This window comes from Nicotiana tabacum, chromosome 1 (genome assembly GCF_000715075.1).
Source record: "Nicotiana tabacum cultivar K326 chromosome 1, ASM71507v2, whole genome shotgun sequence".
NCBI classification, from domain to species: domain Eukaryota; kingdom Viridiplantae; phylum Streptophyta; class Magnoliopsida; order Solanales; family Solanaceae; genus Nicotiana; species Nicotiana tabacum.
Genome location: NC_134080.1, coordinates 28,196,826 through 28,215,999, shown reverse-complemented (window position 1 = coordinate 28,215,999; position 19,174 = coordinate 28,196,826). Strand labels below are relative to the sequence as shown.

Genomic DNA, 19,174 nt, shown 5'->3' with positions numbered 1-19,174 from the left:
GTTTAATTAGTTGTTTTCATGTTTATTTCATGTTTGTATTATTGTTTAAGTGAATATTTGTTAGTTTAATATTAGTTAGATACAAATTGAAGTTTAATTAATTGTTTCTTCAATTTGTTTCATGTATTTTATGTATTTTCCAGAAATTGTTAATATTGTTAAGTTCAAGTTTAAATTCATAATTGTTTCTTCTTAGGTTTTGTTTTGTCATTTGCCTAAAAGAATTTAGTTGTAATAAGGGAAGTATGTTGGTTTTAATCATTTGAATCCGTCGTTTTTATTTTTAGATTTAATTCATGTTCATATTATATTTGTTTAATCTTGAATCCGAAATTTGTATAGTTTGATTTCTTGTTTATCATTTATGATCATTTCTTGAATTTGTTTCATAATCTTGTTTAAGTTTAATATAGGAATTGTTGTTGTAATGTTGTTAGAGTAGTTGATTTTAAGTTCAATATTATTGAATTTAGAAATCTAAATATACTTGTTTGTTGTTGTTGTTGAATCCGAAAATAGGCTTGTTGTTGCTAAAAATATTGTTCAATCAAATTTTAGTTGTTCTTTATTGTTCAATTTGTGTTCATGTGATATTGTTGTTATGATGTTCATCCTTGTTCATATTGTTGTTTGAACATTGTTAGAAATTGATCATATTGTCTATATTTTGGTTAAGTTTGATTAATTGTTTGTTATAGCTGATGGGGTATTTTGGTAATTTGTAGTACGTTCAAGGGTAAAATAGTAATTGTAATAAGGCCGGAGGGGTAGTTTAGGAATTGTACATTTTGTAATTTTTTATGTGAAGCATGGGGGACAAAATGTAATGGGGTGGGTTGTGATATAGTTATTTAATATAAAGGGGGGACAAGACAAATTTTAGTGGGGGGAATCTTGTATTATTTTATGTTAGGCATGGGGGACAAAATATAATGGGGTGGTGTGATATATTTATTTAATGTAATGGGGATGAGTGGGAAGATAATGGGTTGGGTAAAGAAAAAGTATTGATTTTAATTAATTGAAAGATTTATGGGATGTGTTATAAGAAGTCTTGAAAACAGATACGAGAAAAAAATACACACACAGATGAGAGAAAAAAACGGACAAAGAATAGAAGAGAGAAAAAAAGGGCTGAACATTTAAGAGAAAGAAAAATTCCGAAAAATATTTAAGCTTTCAAAATAAAAATAAAAACTAAAAAATCTTCTGCTTTCTTTCTTTGTTTGAAATTAGTATCAATGGTTGTTGTTTCATTCAAAGCTTAAAGCTTTTGTTTTTAAGATTACTACTCCACCGGTTTGTTACTGGGTTGTTACTGTTGCTGGGCAGTGGTTGTTGTTGTACTGTTATTACTGCTGCTGATTCTCATCTTCATTTTCTTTTGCTTCCAAAAGCTTTAACATGACAAATTAATGAAGTTCGGGAATTATAATTCTGTTTTCCATTCGTGCAAGTTCATTAGTTTAAAATTTGTTTTTGTTTCAGTTGATTAATATAGTAGTACGTTTGACGTAATGAATATAAGATAATTGTTACATCTTAAAGTTCGTATAAGTGTTGTAATAATATCACCTATTTCGGAATTTTCATTAAGTGAAGTCATGATTGAATTATCAAGGTAGGGAGCATGGCATAAAATGGGCCATTAATTACATCCCGTAATATTGTTAGCTAAATGTAAAGTAGAATGGAAGTATCAAGAAATTACATTATTAGTATATCTTGTAAAAAAAATCTGATTTTGGTTTAGATTGATATAAGTTGTATGTTCATATATGGCATGATGATGAGTATATATATAATCATATGTGGAAGGTGAGTTGATATAGCTCGTTACGATGTTAGAATGTTATGAACGGTTCAGACGTACAACTATGTTGCATGTAATGCAATTTTATTGAATCGATTTGTATAATAATTTTTTTTATCAACTTGATGCATATCTACCATCGTAAACAAATTAACCAAACGATTACAACTTTGGATTAAAAACAAGTAATGTAGAAGGTGATTAGGTTTATAGATTATAACATTTTAAAAAGTATAAAAAATAGTATTCGCCTCAAATAGAATAATGAAAATTCTTGGAAAATTTCATTTCCTTTCTTACATCAATTCTTTCCCAATGTTTATACGTAATTCGCACGTTGTTTATTTGGGTAGGCAAATAATGTATTCACTACAAATGGTAGTATTAATCACGCGTTTTTTATTTTTTTTTTTACTCTTTAAACTCGAATGGTTTTTGAGGAATATAATTCCCACGCAAAAATATAATTTGCGGTCAACACTTAATGAATTGTGAATTCTTTTTAAGGAATTTAGAGGCATCTCAAATAGTGATTTCTCATGACTTTCACATAAAAATGTATGGATGTAATAAACAATTTGTGGAAAATTTATACTACCATCAAGAATATCTTGTGTGATTAGGGATACATTCGCGTGACCTGATTATATTTCTAAAGGCAATTCGGATTATGCGTTCGCGCAACTTTGAGCAAACATTTAATAAAAAAGGGGGTTCTTCGGAGAATATCAAATTAATTTCATATAACCCGAGATGTGCAGTTCACTATTTAATCATACAAGAGCGACAGACGTTCTTAATTTTATTTTAAGCACAATTTCGAACTTAAGTCTATTTTTATAATAAAAAAATTTCGAAAAAAAATAATAATTATTATATTACCAATATCATTGTGTATACGTACGCGTGATATGATTTTTCACGTTAAAAAATATATAATATATAAAACGGATACACGTATGCGTGATTCGATTCGAAGAAGGATCTTTAATTATAAACAATCTAAACAGAAGCGATAACAAAATCATGCAATAAAAAAATGTAAAATCGAGATAATTAAGCCAAGAATAAAAACAGTTAAGCGACCGTGCTAGAACCACGGAATTCGGAAATGCCTAACACCTTCTTCCGGATTAACAGAATTCCTTACTCAGTATTTCTGGTTCGCAGAATAATAAACAGAGTCATATTTTCCTCGATTCAGGGATTAAAATTGGTGACTTGGGACGCCTTAAAATTCCCAAGTGGCGACTCTGAAACAAACAAACAAATCCCGTTTCGACTGTCCTTTAATTGGAAAAAACTCCCTACGCACCCCCGCGGGGGCGGAAAAGGAGGTGTGACAACCTTTTATTTATTTGTTTAATTGTTTAAAGTGGTGTGTTTTTGGACATAAATAAGGGGAGTTTGGGCAGAATTAAGGACGGACTTTAAAAAAAAATCTTGGAGAGTCAGAGTTAGAGAGTTTAAAAAAAATAGACTGGATTTTATCATCAAAAATTCAGAGCTTAAGTTAAAAAGAAAACTGATTTGTCAGAACTTAAGAAAATTCAGTCTTTGAGAATTAAAAAACTGAAAGTGAAGCCTTTCTTTACTACTGAGGATCAGAATATTGTTACTGCTTCTGTGGTTTGCATTTGGTACTACTGATTTTCAGATTGGTTTTCCTGGATTTTCTTTTGATTTTGGAGGGCTGTTTCATTGAATGCTTGGGTTTCTGGTATTGGTATTGCTGTCGGGTTATTTTTGAATTTGTTATTCGATGTGGAATCATCTCTGTTGGTTTTAAAATCCATCCCTGGGTGTTCAATTACTGTTGTTGCTGATTGTTCTTGTTGCTTTGCTAATGCTGATCTTCCTCTTCTTTTACTTCCAATACCAGGTACATGGCTGTAACCTTGTCGATATTGTAAGCTGAAATGTGAAAGCATGAATACATATGAAGAATGGAACTTTGAAGTTTTAATTTAGCTTTTTCTTTGTTTCTTTTACTGATTGTATTTAGGCTATTTCATGTATTATTATTCTGTAAATTTCTGTCGCTTTGCATAACTAGGCATCTTGTAGTGATGTATTAAATAATACTCTGTTTTAGTTTGATTATTAGGTAGTATATATTTAAGCATGCTCATTACTGTCAAACTGTTTAATAATTGGAATAAGAGGAAAATAACATAAGTTGGTCTTTAGTGAATCGGCTTGGCCAAACTGATTAGTTCACTAGCTATGAAGGTTTTAATGTTGTCAACAGTAGGTTAATCGTGAACATGTAGCTAAATTTAGTTAAAGCATGAATTTAAATTAATTTCATGAATTAGGCATTATGGCATGATTTGAGTTCAAACAAGACGAGTTAACGTTTAAATTTAATAAACTTTCGAATATGCATTAGTAATTAAGATTGATTCTAGTTTCAAATAGTTGTAAATAATTAATTCCAACGGTTCAGATCATCTAACAATGCGAGTTTAATCTAGTTATAGGATAATTAGTTTCTTTTGAATATATTATTTGTCGATTCCGTATTTTATTTATAATTTTAATTTTAGTAATATTCCTTTCCGTTAACATTTGTCTTAATCTAGCATTTAATATGTTACGCCTTTTTTCAAGCATGTAATTAATTAGAATTTTTTCTCTTTTATTTTAGAGATGAATTTAATAGAAATGTAGTCACTTTAGGATATCCTTAAAATAAATGAGGTGTGCTTCGCCAAAATAAAACGCAAGCTGCGGGGACCTCAATAAATGGTTAATAATTAATTAGACTTCGGATGGGCCATTTTAGCAAGATTTCATGGCCTTCTCAAAAATAATAATGCGCTAACGCAATAGGCGCGCCTTTAATAATTTACTTTCTTGAACGCGGGTGTACATTGATGTGACCCAAGTCCAAATCTCAACGGAGTCGAAATGTGTCGACGACCACTGGTACATTGATTGTGACGTGGTTCGAGATACATTTTCACAACGTTGCAATTCTCTGTAAAATAATAAAAATAAAAGCGGTAAAGAGTTAGAATTTGCACATAAGTTCGTATTTGTATAAAATCAGATAATTAAGCCGAATATAACAGTTGAGCGACTGTGCTAGAACCACAGAGCTTGGGAATGCCTAACACCTTCTCCCGGGTTAACAGAATTCCTTATCCGGATTTCTGGTTCGCAGACTGTTAAACAGAGTCATTCTTTTCCTCGATTCGGGATTAAACCGGTAACTTGGGACACCATAAATCTCCCAAGTGGTGACTCTGAAATAAATAAATAAATCCCGTTTCGATTGTCCTTAAATTGGAAAAAAAACTCCCTTACGCGCCCCTTTTGCGGTGGTGCGCGCGTAAAAAGGAGGTGTGACAGCTCTGGCGACTCTGCTGGGGAACCGAACCCAGAATATCTGGTTCAGGGTTCAAAATTCGAGCTTAGATAAATTGTTATGTTTGGCTTTATTTATTATTTGATCTTATTACATGTTTTGGCCTAAAATGCGCAAAATGATGCTTTTTATCGCTTTGATATTATTTGAATTGTACATATAAACTGTGCCGAAACCTTCTCTTCTCACCTCCGGGGATGTGCTTACTGGTTGAGACTCTCTATTCTGTTAGTGTCATACCCTGAAATAAAAGAGGCTCAGAAAGTTTCTAAGCCAGCTGACCTTTTGGTTCCCGAAAAGGAGCTCATTCCTCAACTCGAGTTGTCTGCTCGGGGTACACTATCTAGAACATATACCCAGGTTGAACCTAGAATAACTTGACTTCATGTCGGATCCCTAGTAGGAACGTTTATTTGCATCATGTTGCATTTGACTTAGGGTACTCAACACAGGGGTTGGGTCCGTCTAGGACAAGCAACCTGAAATGAAAAAAGACCATCCTGCTGCATCTTGTTTGTTTTACACATTTATTTGCTTCAGATCTACATGCTGATCGGCTTCTAAAATCGGGAATATTTGAAAAATTGTGAAAAAAAAATAAAAAAATATAGCAGTGTAGGGAGATAACTACTTATTTTTAGAAAAATAAAACCAATGTCCAAGTAGTGTCAAAACCCTGCCGAAATTTTGAAAAAATGAAAAAAAAAATTAGTTTGATTTATTTGAAAAGAAAGGAGTCTTGTTTACAAGTTTAGCTTATGTTGGGAGAACTACGTCGGTTTGATTTTCACGGGGCGTGAGATACGTAGGCAACCCTCGTCGGGTCCAACCCCCCATTTTGCAAAAAATAGACAAAAACTGTCAAATCTTAATTTTTCACCATAGAGTCGGGCGATGTCGTTTTTATCAGAAATAGCCAAACGTTCCCGAAAGGGTCGCCGGAAGGCTGACTATGCATAAACGGTCGCTTCTATCATTTTTGGATTATTGATCGGTTGACTCACACAACCTTAAAATCTTCGTCCCTGAAGTGCTGAAAGGTCGTGTTCGAAAAATCGGGTTTTTTTTATGAAAAAATAATCAAATCGTTTTGAGTCAAATAAATTTTCTTTTGTTTAATCACATTAATAAATGTGCAGAATGAGCACGACTCAAAATGAACCTTTTTCAATCATGAATAAAATCCCCCTTCAGTTGCGGCTATGGTGGAATGATTTAGGCAAAGAAGGGCGAGACGAAGTCAAGAAACATCTGAAAGGTCTTACGGGTTTGTTGGGTATCAGGCCTCGAGGGGATATTATAAGGGCATTGGTCACTTACTGGGACCCGGCGCACAATGTCTTCCACTTCTCGGACTTTGAACTCACCCCGACTTTAGAGGAAATAGCAGGGTACATCGGCAGTGCTGAGGTTCCGTTGAGGCGTAAATACCTAGTTGCTCCAAGAGCCGTAGCGGTGCACCGATTTTTGGAATCGTTAAAGATAGTCAGAACGATCCATAACCCAGACTTGGCGAAAGGTTTTTGCACTTTGAGCTTCATATACCAAAGATACGGCCACATAGGAGGATTCGACAAGCCATAAAATAAGTTGTGCAGCAAAAGTAACCGTCGGAAGTGGGATGAACATAGACGGGTTGCTTTCATGATAACCTTCTTAGGGCTTTTAGTGTTCCCAAGAAAAGACGGGAATATTGACATAAAGATAGCTGGGGTCGTCAGTACTTTGCTCACTCAATATGACAACACGTTTGCGCCCATGATTGTATCTGATATCTTCCGAGCTCTCACGGCCTGCAAAGCCGGAGGGAACTTTTTCGAAGGGTGTAACTTGTTATTGCAAATGTGGATGACCGAACACCTATGTCACCGAGCCCAGTTCCTGAGCCATGGATCTTCTGAGAAAACCTGCATAGAGGAGTTCTACACCAGAATTAATGAGGTCCGCTTACCTGAAGGAGTCTCGGCATGGACCTCATACTTCCGGACCCTCAGCGCCAGTCAAATACAATGGACACTAGGTATGGTTACTGATCGACGACGTCATATATATGCCAGCAGCTAGGCCTCATTTTCTCTTGATGGGACTTAAGAGCATTCAACCTTATGCGCCGTATCGGGTTTTAAGGCAACGTGGAAGGTGTCAGATGTACCGAAAGATGAGGACCTGAGCACCCAAGTGACTGAGATCAGTTCTGATGGCCAGTTTCCTGAAGCAAGGGTCCTCCAGATTTGGAGCCAATGTCAATACTTGGAGGCAAATACTTGTGTACTAAATCGGGCAAGAGGGGAAGTTTCACCCGGATATCAAGCTTGGTACAAAGGGGAAGTGTCGTCTGGAAGGCCGGCTAAAAGAACTCACCTTCAAGAATTTGCCAAGTCCTCACAAGAGCATTGGGACTATTTGGCGAAGGAAAAAGAATACAGGGCCACAATAGGCAAGTTGAAGCAGCAGGTCATAGATCTTCAATTTGAAAGAGAAATTCATACCGCGACCGATGAAGGGGACAGAAAGAAATCAACCCAAGAAAATGACTCCCTTAGAGATCAAAACCGACAAGTCATAATGGATGCCGACAACCAACGGAGAAGCCGGTCCGATAAAAGGCTGATAGCAGGGTTAAGGAATCAGGTCATTGAAAGCTGAAAAGACTTGGAAAGATCTGAGGCTAGCATAGCAAGAATGCGGGCCAGATGGGCAAAAGGTGCAGTAGCGCGGAAAAAGCACCTATGGCAAGTGAGAAGGGATTATGAAGGGAGCATTTCAATATTAAGAGAAACAAATTCCACTCTCATAGATCGGGTCTTTAAACAAGCCCGAGATGCTAGAACGGACAGGGAGTGCTGCTATGATTCAATAGCCCGAATGGAAGAACAAATGGAGAGGTTCCAAGATCAGCTCGTTGACAACACTCAAGGATTGGGATTAAAGAATCAACGAATAGAACAGATGTGTATGGAAAGGGATAGAATCAGGGGTAGGATCGATGAGATTGGGCACTACATCACCACGAAGTGCCTAACATGTGAGGAATTAAAATGCTTGCAAAGAATCCTTGCACCAAAGCCCGCGGAAAGGCCGAACGATGCCTCGCGGGCACCAAAATTCAAGGCCTTAATGTATCCCTAGTTCAAGTCTGCACTTGTTGTTTTTAAGAGTCTGTTGTCTACCCCTGTGTTCTCTTTTCATATCAAACAATGTTAATAGTGTGGAGTCTGTATTTTGTTTGTCTTTTTTTCAAATGGGTAGCTTGTAATAGCATATTTTGGTAATAAAATGAAAAAAAAAAGAAAAATGAAAAGAAAATAAAAAACAATTGTGTCTTTATTTTTACTTATGGAAGAGCTACGCCTGGTCTGATTCATGTTGGGACATGATACATAGGCAATCCACATAAGATTCGACCATCTCTAAAAAAAGGGAAAAGACAAAGTGAATACATAAGCCGGAAACCATTCAAGGAAGAGTCAATACTATTAATGAATTTGAGCAAGGAAAAAAAAACTAAAACTCTGCCTTCTCTCTAGGAAGAGAAGGAATAGTAATTTCTCCATCATTTTTCGGTCAAAACTCCGGCATCCGGTGGTGGAATTAACCAAACTTGGTCTCAAAAGATACATAAATTCCTTACGAATATTACCCAATTGGTTTCAACTTCAGATCTATAGTCAATTTTGTAGATCTTAATTTTATTTTCACGAGTTACTGTAGCAGACAGTGTTCTTCATTCAATTTCAGCGATTCAGCTAATTCTAGCGCTACTTTTCAGCACAATAGCTTGTTTTGATAACGTGAAAGTGTTCTCTTCTCTTCTAAGATTGGTTTGAATTATAAGCTTCATTTTAAATCGAAATTACTGCTTTTTACAGTTTGGACTGTGAAATTGGATTCACAGCCATAAGCAGTAAGTAACGTGAAGCTAATTCGAATTAAAGTAGCATTATTTTCTTGCAAAGCTGCTGCACCTTTGTCATGTTGTTAAAGTGCTAAAGAATTACATCTGTAATGAACACACAGGCAGGTGACCAGCCACCTTTTGTGGCTGCGCTGCCTACCCAACCTCCTCCTAACAGTGCACAAATATCAGGGAACACAAATAACAACAAACAACCGATGGATTACTCCAAAATTTTGAAACCTTGCACTTTAAATGCTGCAATGCATGAGCAACAGGAAGTTGAGCCAATTCCCATTCGTCCACCAACAATATTGAATGGAGAGCATGTTATTCAGTTCACAGAAGCAGAAGTAGAGAGGATGGATATCATCAAAGGTTTACAATATGCAATAGTTGGTAAATGTTCTTACGGAAGCCCAGAAATTCAACAACTACGTAAGTTAATATCAATTCAATCGGAATTAAAGGTGAGTGTAACATTGGATTTCTAAGGGATAGGCACATTTTGATTAGAATGACGTTAAGGCAGGACTATCTTCATTTGTCATCAAAAACTCATTACATAAAGGACAGGGATGGCTATCAATATCAGCTTAGGCCATTGATTTACGACTCAAAGTTTAGAGCAGATGAAGAAACACCCAAGGCATTTTCTTGGATTTCATTCCCAGGTCTATTGCCAACCTTTTTTGTGAAGGAATGTCTATTTTCTCTAGCTACAGCAGTAGGTAAACCTATGCATCTAGACATGGCAAGAATTAATAAAACTAGACCTAGTTGTGCTGGGGTGAAGGTACTAGTTGATCTACTTGCAGATTTGCCTAAAAAGGTGAGGATGGACATATTCAATGAAACTAATGGAACAACAAGAACTGAATGGGTGAGAATTAAATATGACATGATGCCTAAATATTGCAGACATTGTAAACTTCAAGGGCATGATCAATTTGAATGTTGGAGGATACACCCTGAACTATATGTGGATAAGGAGAATGCTAACCAAGCAGATACAGCTAAGAAGTAGGACATAGGGAACTCACAGCCTATAATGATTTTATCTAGTGGAAAGGTCATGGATAATGTGTGTTACAGCTAAAGAGGAATGGAAGGAAGTGAAGGACAACAGAGTTAGAAATGTAGTAAATCAAAATACTAGTCTCAATAATAATGGAATGGAGATGGCACCAACTAAGAAGCTTGAAAATAATAAGAACAAGGAGGGAAAAGCACTATAGATAGACAAGCAGAAGCACAAAGCAACAGTGGTAAGGAATTGGTGGTAGTAAACAATAAAGATAATGATCATGTTCAAGTAGCTAACAAGTTTGCAATATTATAAGGGATGGATGAAGAGGAAGAACATGTTAATCAATTGGCAATAGTGGCAGCTAATACAGCAACAAACAGTCCAGCAGTTCATAACCAAGCATCTACAAAGCAAAAACCAAAACATATGGTCAATAATGAGGGAAAGCTAAATCCAGCAGCACAAGCTTTTCATCTTAACTCATCGGGTATTGGTTCGACTAATGGTCTAGTCAAAGGAAAGGAGGCATCAAAAGCAAAAAAACGATACTGCACAATGGGTAGAAAGAAGTTTCAAGGATAAAACAGGAGATGGAATAGTGAAGATCAATACATCATGCCGAGAAAACCCATCACAAGATACATTTGTGAACAAGGAACTTAATAAAACTCCAAATTCTCAAGCAGAAGGGTCAAAATCGTCTACATTTAAAGAAAGAATGCAAGGCTGTGGTGGCAGGCTATGAGATGCACAAAGGGAATACGATTCAGACGAGAACGAAGTACCACTAGGAGCACAAGCTGATGAGGAACCAAATAAGAAGGACAAAGAAGAAGATGAGCAAAATGTAAATGAGCAAAGTGTAAATGGAGAGCTTCATGCCAATGACAACAATACAACTGGTAATTTTTTAATAATGGGAGGATCATAAATTGTTGAGCACAACAATAATTATCAGATAGCAGAAGTAACAGAAATTAGAAACTATGAAGGAAGAGGCCCAGAGGTAAATGATCCTGGAGGAACAGAAGACGATAAACTTCAGAAATCACAAGAAGACCCACAAGGACACAACCCAACAGAGAAGGAGAAACAACCAAAACAAAAAACAAAAATAGTAAATGTTATTGTTACATTGGAGAAAAAGCAGTTGCAGCTGTTAAAACGAGGAGAAGAGAAGGCCTTGGTCCCTAAAAAAATGCATTTGGAGCTACATCAGGAGGGAAGGAAGACAATGAAGAAGGAGAAGAACCTGGTAGATCAGGATATGACATGGATCATGAATCGACTACCCAACACCTTATGAATGCTGCAAGGCAAGGTGACTTATCACCTACGCAAGTGGAAAAGGCAAAATCAGCAGCAAAAGGTAAGAAGAAGCAACAAAAAGATAATTTTGCAGCACCAAAAGCTGGGGTGCACACAAGGAGAACGCTAACTAAATCCAACAATGAGTGATGAATGCTATCATTTGGAATATAAGGTCAGTCAACACACAGCAGTCCTTTGAAAGGTTGACAAAAATGCACAGGCAAAATCACTATGAATTTGTAGGATTAATGGAGCCAAAGAAACAAGCAAAAAAACTGGAAAGGTACAGAAACAAGATAGGACTTGCACAGACAATTTCAAATATTTCCAACAAGATCTGGGCTTTCATAGATGTGGTATTTGAGGTAACTGTTATGTACAATATGGTGCAACAATTAACACTACGATTGTTTTATACTGAATCGCATGTGGAGTTTGTCCTAACATTGATATATGCTAAATGTGATGCAATTGAGAGGATAGAATTATGGGATTCATTATATGCAATGGCAAGGGATATGGCACCATGGCTTGTAGGAGGTGATTTCAATGTAATATGGGATGAAGAAGAAAAGTTTGGTGGGCTACCTGTGTCATTGAATGAAATTGATGATTTTCGACATTGCGCCAACACTTGTAATCTCTTCGACCTTGGATTTAAAGGCAACATATTTACATGGTGGAATGGGTGAGTAGAGGAAGACTGTATATTCAAAAGGCTAGATAGATGTTTGGCCAATGTTGAGTTCCAACAAACATTTCCAGGAATAGAGGTGCAACATTTGTCAAAGACTGGTTCTGATCATAGTCCAATGTATCTGAAGTGTGATACTGAGACTCCACAAATAAAAAATCCTTTTATGTTCTTGAATTTTTGGGTGGAACATGCGACTTTTAAAGATGTGGTGAAAGAGAATTGGACAGCTTATTTCAGTGCAAATCCTTATATTCTTTTTAATCACAAGTTAAAAAAAATTAAAGAAGGCCCTTTCATTGTGGAGTAAGGCTACATTTGGAGATATTTTCCAAAAGATAGCAAGCATGGAGGAGGTAGTGATGGTTCATGAAGCAGAATTTGAAGCAAATCCTACAGGGATGAACAGGGAAAGGCTACAAAAGGTTCAGGCAGAATTGATCAAATGTCTTACACTAGAGGAGAAATATTGGCAACAAAAGGCAGGCATGACTTGGTTCAAGGAAGGGGATAGGAACACTAAGTTTTTCCATGCACAAATGAGAGGTAGGAGAAAGAGACTTCAGCTTAACCGAATTCAAAATAGTGGAGGAACCTGGATTGGCGAAGAACAAGAAATTGCAGAAGAGGCTATCAAATACTATGAGGAACAGTTCACAGAAGCAGCTACTCCTTCATCATTTGATATCTTAGAGCATGTTCCTAATCTGATTAACACTGAGCAAAATGCAGAATTGATTAAGCAACCAATAAAAGAGGAGGTTAAAGTGGCAGTACTTGGACTTAATGGTGATAGTGCCGGGGGGCCAGATGGTATGACAGGAAAATTCTATCATTCTTATTGGGACATAATAGGGGATGACCTGTACGACATGGTGATGGCTTTTTTCAATGGTCATGAGCTACCCAAGTGTGTAACACACACCAACCTAGTTCTGCTACCAAAGAAAAAAGAAGTTACCACCTTTTTCTGATTTAAGACCAATAAGCCTCAGTAATTTTCTAATAAGGTTATATCGAGGGTGGTACATGAAAGGCTAGTGAAATTTCTCCCAAGTCTGATATCAGAGGAACGTGCATGTTTTGGTAAGGGCAGGAATATAGTAGAAAACATCCTTCTAACTCAGGAGATAGTGACTGGCATTAGGCTTAGAACTAAGGTTGGACCTAATGTCATCCTGAAGCTAGATATGACCAAAGCTTATGATAGATTATCTTGGCTATTCCTAACCAAGGTACTGAGAAAGATGGGATTCACAGAAAGGTTGATAGGGATTGTCTTTGGATTAGTTTCAAACAATTGGTATTCTATTCTAATCAATGGTCAAGCTCATGGGTTCTTTAAGTCCTCAGGGGGAGTAAAACAAGGTGATCCTGTATCTCCAACTTTGTTTATATTGGCAGCAGAAGCATTATCTAGGGGTCTCAATGCACTTCATACTAACCTGTATTTTTGTGGATTTGGGATGCCAAAGTGGAGTCCAAAGATCAATCATTTGGCGTATGCAGATGACATGATTATTTTCTCATCCTCAGATGAAACATCTCTGATGCTGATTATGCAAGTGCTGAAGGCATATGAAGCTGCATCTGGGCAGCTTGTTAACAAGACCAAATCAGTTGTGTACCTACATCATTTAACAGACATGGAAGTGGTCAGCAAGGTGGAAAGGATCACAGGCATTCATAGGAATTATTTACCTATCATATATCTAGGTTGTCCTATATTTTATGCAAGGAGAAAGCTGGAATACTATCAGCCCCTAATTACTAAGGTAATGGACAAACTGCAATCATGGCAGGGCAATTTATTATTAGTAGGGACAGGGCAGTTCTCATATCCCATGTACTGCAAAGCATGCCTATGCATCTACTATCAGCGGTAAACCCTTCAAAGTATGTGATAAATAGGTTGCACAAATTGCTTGCTCAGTTTTTCTGGAGCAGCACTATAGGAGGAACTAGTAGGCATTGGGCTTCATGAAATACATTATGCATGCCAGTTGAGGAAGGAGGAATAATTTTCAGGTCACTGCATGATGTAGCAAAGGCATTATTCAACAAGTTGTGGTGGAATTTCAAAATAAAACCAAGCCTATGGAGTTCTTTCGTATGTCAGAAATACTGTAAAAAATTAAATTCTGTAATTGTTCCATGGAAAAGGGGGTCTCACATTTGGAGAAAAATGTTGGAATGCAGAGATCTGATTGAACATCAAATCCTTTGGCAAATAAAAAGGGGATCCTCACTATTTTGGTATGAAAACTGACAGGTCTTGGGGCACTATATTTTTTAGTTCCTCAAGACTTTGACATTGATGAAAATGTACATAATGTACATGATGTTACCTTAGATGGTGAGTGGGATGTGGACAAGCTATTTGAAATGCTTCCTGAAGACTTAGCAGTACACATTCTGGAGAAAATCAAACCACCTTCACCTCAGCAGGTTCTTGACATGCCTTGTTGGATGCTGGAAACAAGAGGATATTTCAGTGTTAAGTCATCATGGGAGTATACGAGAAGAAGAGACGAACCAAGAATAGCTTATAGGATGATTTGGGTAAAGGGACTGCCTTTTAAAATAGCATTTTTCATGTGGAAAGTGTGGAAAGCAAAGCTACCTTTAGATGATTTCTTGAAAAGGGTAGGCTACTGCATGCCATCAAAATGTTGGTGTTGTGTACAGCCTGACGAGGAATCTCTTCGGCACTTGTTTTTTAGATCAGAAACTGCAGAGACAACTTGGAAGTATTTTCTATAGAGGGCAGGAATAGCTGTGGAGGGACTTACATTGCACCAAGCAATCACAAAATGTTGGACTGCAAATGTGTGCTTAAGGCTCAAACCAGTAATGCAAGCACTCCCCTCATACGTAGTCTGGGAACTTTGGAAAAGAAAAAATAGTATGAAGTATGGTGATGCTGTGACAACTAGCAGGGTGATTTATCAAGTTTCATCAAATCTCCAGGCATTGGTGAAAGTGAGAAAGCCTGGGATGGACATGGTACCTCACAAATGGCAAGATCTATTAACTATGATGGAAAATTTCACTCCTAAACTTAAGGTTACAAAAGTCATGTGGGAATTTCCAAGTGCAGGATGGCTAAAAGTTAATACGGATGGTGCATCGAGAGGAAATCCAGGCAGGAGCTCAATAGGTTTTTGTATAAGAAATGAAAATGGTGACATAGTCAAGTCAGTAGGGAAAGAGATTGAGGAGACAACAAACATAGTAGCTGAAGCGAAGGCCATGGTAGAAGCACTAAGGTTCTGCAGATTTCAACAATACTCTCATGTATGGCTTCAAACTGACTCAATGTTATTAAAAAAGATAATGGATGGGATCTGGAAACCACCATGGATCATATCTGACCAGGTAAAGGAAATGATGCAACTAATGAATGAGGGCAATTACACACTTACTCATATTCATAGGGAGGGCAACAAGCTGGCAGATCACTTGGCTAATTATGCTTTAGATCATGGAGAAATAGAATGCCAACAATTCTGGCATCTAGATGCACAGGGAAGGAGGCTGGTTAATGAAGATAAGCTGAAATGTCTAAGTCTAAGGGTGAAGGTGGATAGGAGACAAGAATAAAAGAGAAAAGGAAGAGCAGGAGGCATGTCAACTTAATCGACCAATATATTCAAATCCTAAGGGAGGAGGATATAATGGTTGGTATTTCTAACTATCTTCTCTCTAGCGCAAGTGACACTACGTTATCACAATGCTTATGGCACTCCATGCTTAAACTTTTCGAGATAACTTATGCTAAAGAACAAAAACACATCAATAATCGAGCACAACAACAAAGACTAATGGCATTAGAAACCCAACCAGCATGGGGTGATCGCGTGCTTTCAGTTCCTTGGATATACAACCAGCATGGTGCAGAAGTGTTTAATAGCACACGCACGGTTCGTTTAGAGACAGGATCTGGGAATATAAAAATGATTGCTCTTCATTTCGACCACAACAAGAAGCAAATGGCATTGGAAACACAACTAGCATGTGCAGAAAAATGTTTTCGAGAAAAGATGGCAATAAAGGCCAATGCAGCTTTGTATATTTCTTAAGGATTCATAAAATAATCCACTCTCTTGGAAGGCCAATGTAGCATGTGTTGCTTCAATACATTTTCGTATTCATTAAAATAATGTGTACACATGGTTTAATGTGGAAGGCATGGCAGACAACACATGTTGTTGAGCAAAGGAATCAAATGGAAAAGTGGAATGCACATGGAAAGTTATCTAGGATACATAAAAGCATGCAATACTCTAGGATGAAGGTACTATGGGATATATTTATTTATGATGCAGTTGTAGGTGGAGCTCACGTGCATTCCAAGAGGGAGGCAAAAATGTTTTCGAGAAAAGATGGCAACAAAGGCCAATGCAGCTTTGTATTTCGGATTCATAAAATAATCCACTCTCGGGGAAGGCCAATGCAGCATGTGTTGCTTCAATACATTTTCGGATTCATTAAAATAATATGTACACATGGTTTAATGTGGAAGGCATGGCACACAACACATGCTGTTGAGCAAAGGAATCAAATGGAAAAGTGGAATGCACATGGAAAGTTATCTAGGATACATAAAAGCATGCAATACTCTACGATGAAGGTACTATGGGATATATTTCTTTATGATGCAGCTGTAGGTGGAGCTTACGTGCGTTCCAAGAGGGAGGCTCGGCAGTTCCAATTGGAATTGCACGCCGAAGACTAATGCTGAAAGAAACTCGATGATGGAACAAAAAGGTTGGATTTAACACCAGCATGCTAGGGATTTTAGAGGAGCTCAGGTATATATTTGTTTTAATGATGGAGGATGAATGGAACTCGATAAGATCTGGTCAAATGAGTGCAAACAAAGTACAGCATGTGTTTTGGAACCCTTTCACATGCACATTCTTGGATGCAAAATTGTATTACAAAGTTTAATAGCATTAATGTGATATCAATGTTGAGTGCAACACTCAACTTTGATAATAGGCTATTTGTTAATTTCAAACTTTATTCTTTGCGGTTCGTAGGATATAATGACATTGTATTTTGTCTTTTATCTGGTTATTAATAAAACTAGCTCTAGGCGTTTGCCTAGCGGATTGATAAAAAAAATACATAAGCCGGAATGACGCATGCAGTCGAAGCAAAGACATATTAGAAATGGTTAAACTGCCTAGGAACATTGCATTCCCCAATGTGAAATTGCAATATGTGTTAAACTCTAACGCTAACAAGTTTGTTGTTTATATCAGAGAAAGAGATTTCAAAACAGTTAGCTCGTTAGAACGTTCTAGCAGATTACCATTACCACACAAGATCAAAAGGGCCCATTCCGGAAAGTATGTCTGGTTCGGACAAAAGTGTTAAGGAGGAAAAGACGGAGATGCAAATGATGAAGGAGGAAGTAGACAGGTTGAGACAAGAGATAGCTGGGATGCACCTAGCCTGGGCTAAGGGACAGACACCACCAATACTTCCCCCTACTTCTACCCTTTCACCAGCTTGGACTCCGGAATACCCTTCCACTGGTCCATCAACAAGCTTTCCCATTGCCAAATACTATCAAGGGGAAACTTCTTATAATCCCCAAGCTTCACCACCCAAACAAAACCCTCCTCCACCAGTTGTTCCTATTTTTGTGGCACCTCCACCAGCCACATTGCAAAAATCATTCGATGAATCAGTGTTTCAGGTTCATGACAATCAATACTATCCTCCTGAACTCACCTTCAAAGCACCCGAGCCATACACTTACACCCCTCACCTTCTGTTCTCGACAGAAACTGAGAGGACAACTAAGAATCCAGAGCAAGATGAAGTGCTCCGTAAAGTGAAAAGTCTGTAGCAATCCTTCAGGAATATGCATGGATTGGGCATCCAAGTCAATGTGTCCTATAAAGATCTGTGTCCTTTCCCCGATGTTCAATTGTCGTTAGGTTTTAAAATGCCAAAGTTTGATCTACGAAGTTTCTGTAGTAAGATGAGAGGGGCAGGTGGAAAGGATGAGCTTTTGATAGCTTATTTCGGTCAAAGTTTAAGCGGGTCTGTATTAGAATGGTACATGAGGCAGAATCCTAGCAGGTGGTCTACCTGGGACGATCTAGCACAAGCATTTGCAGGTCATTTCCACTATAACCTTGAGATCGTCCCCGACCATCTCACACTGTTAAAGCTTGAGAAAAAACCTGGAGAGAGCTTCAGGGAATTCGAATTCCGTTGGAGTGAACAAGCAGCAAGAGTCGATCCACCAATGAGGGAAGGTGAAATGGTGGACTACTTCTTACAAACGTTGGAGCCAACTTACTTTGGTCACCTGGTGATATCAGTTGGTAAATCTTTCAATGAAGTAGTAAAAATGGGCGGTATGGTTGAAGAAGGACTCAGGTCCAACAAGATAATGAGTTATTCAACAATAAAGGCCACAACTCAGGTTATCCAAAGCGGCATGGGAGGTGCGCTCGGGAAAAAGAAGAGAGAGAAGGTCGCAACAGTCGAAGCAGGTACTTGGTCCAAATCCAGAGGTCCTTCCCCTCGCTACCAACCCAGACCCCATTACCCAAATTATCCACACAATCCATACAACCCTCCACAACCCTATTATCCACCACAAGAGCCACATTTCTCCGTCCATCACTCCCAAACTTACACCCAGCCTCCGGCTCGCCCGCAATGGCATGCGCCGGCTCCCCAACATACATATCCACCTCCCCAACATACATATCCACCTCCACAAAACACATACCCACCTCCGCAAATCATATACTCACCACCAAGGGACTACAGGAATCCTGCAGGGCCAAGCTTTCGCGGAAATCATGCTTTCAGGAACGAGAGGGTGCAGAGGTCGAGAACATTCACTCCGCTGGGAGAAACCTATACTACTCTGTTCCACAAGTTGAGGCAGTTAGGCCTATTAAGTCCTGTTGAACCCAAATTGCCAAATCCCCTTCCCAAAAATCTGAACCACTCAGTAAGCTGTAAATATTGTTCGGGGGCTCCCGGGCATGATACTGAGAAGTGTTGGAAGTTGAAGACTGTCG

At 37.8% G+C, this 19,174-nt stretch overlaps 2 protein-coding genes across 2 annotated transcripts; both read left to right on the top strand.

Moving 5' to 3' along the window:
• Positions 1-11,568: 11,568 nt before the first annotated feature.
• Positions 11,569-12,114, top strand: LOC142162306 (uncharacterized). Its single transcript, XM_075218644.1, has one exon. The coding sequence runs from the start codon at positions 11,569-11,571 to the stop codon at positions 12,112-12,114; it is 546 nt and encodes a 181-aa protein (XP_075074745.1).
• Positions 12,115-13,363: 1,249 nt separating this feature from the next.
• On the top strand, positions 13,364-15,719 carry LOC142162301 (uncharacterized). The gene is made up of 4 exons (XM_075218639.1): positions 13,364-13,919; positions 14,389-14,762; positions 14,880-15,494; positions 15,645-15,719. Exons 1-4 carry the CDS (start codon positions 13,364-13,366, stop codon positions 15,717-15,719), a joined length of 1,620 nt encoding a protein of 539 aa, XP_075074740.1.
• The last annotated feature ends 3,455 nt before the right edge of the window (positions 15,720-19,174 follow it).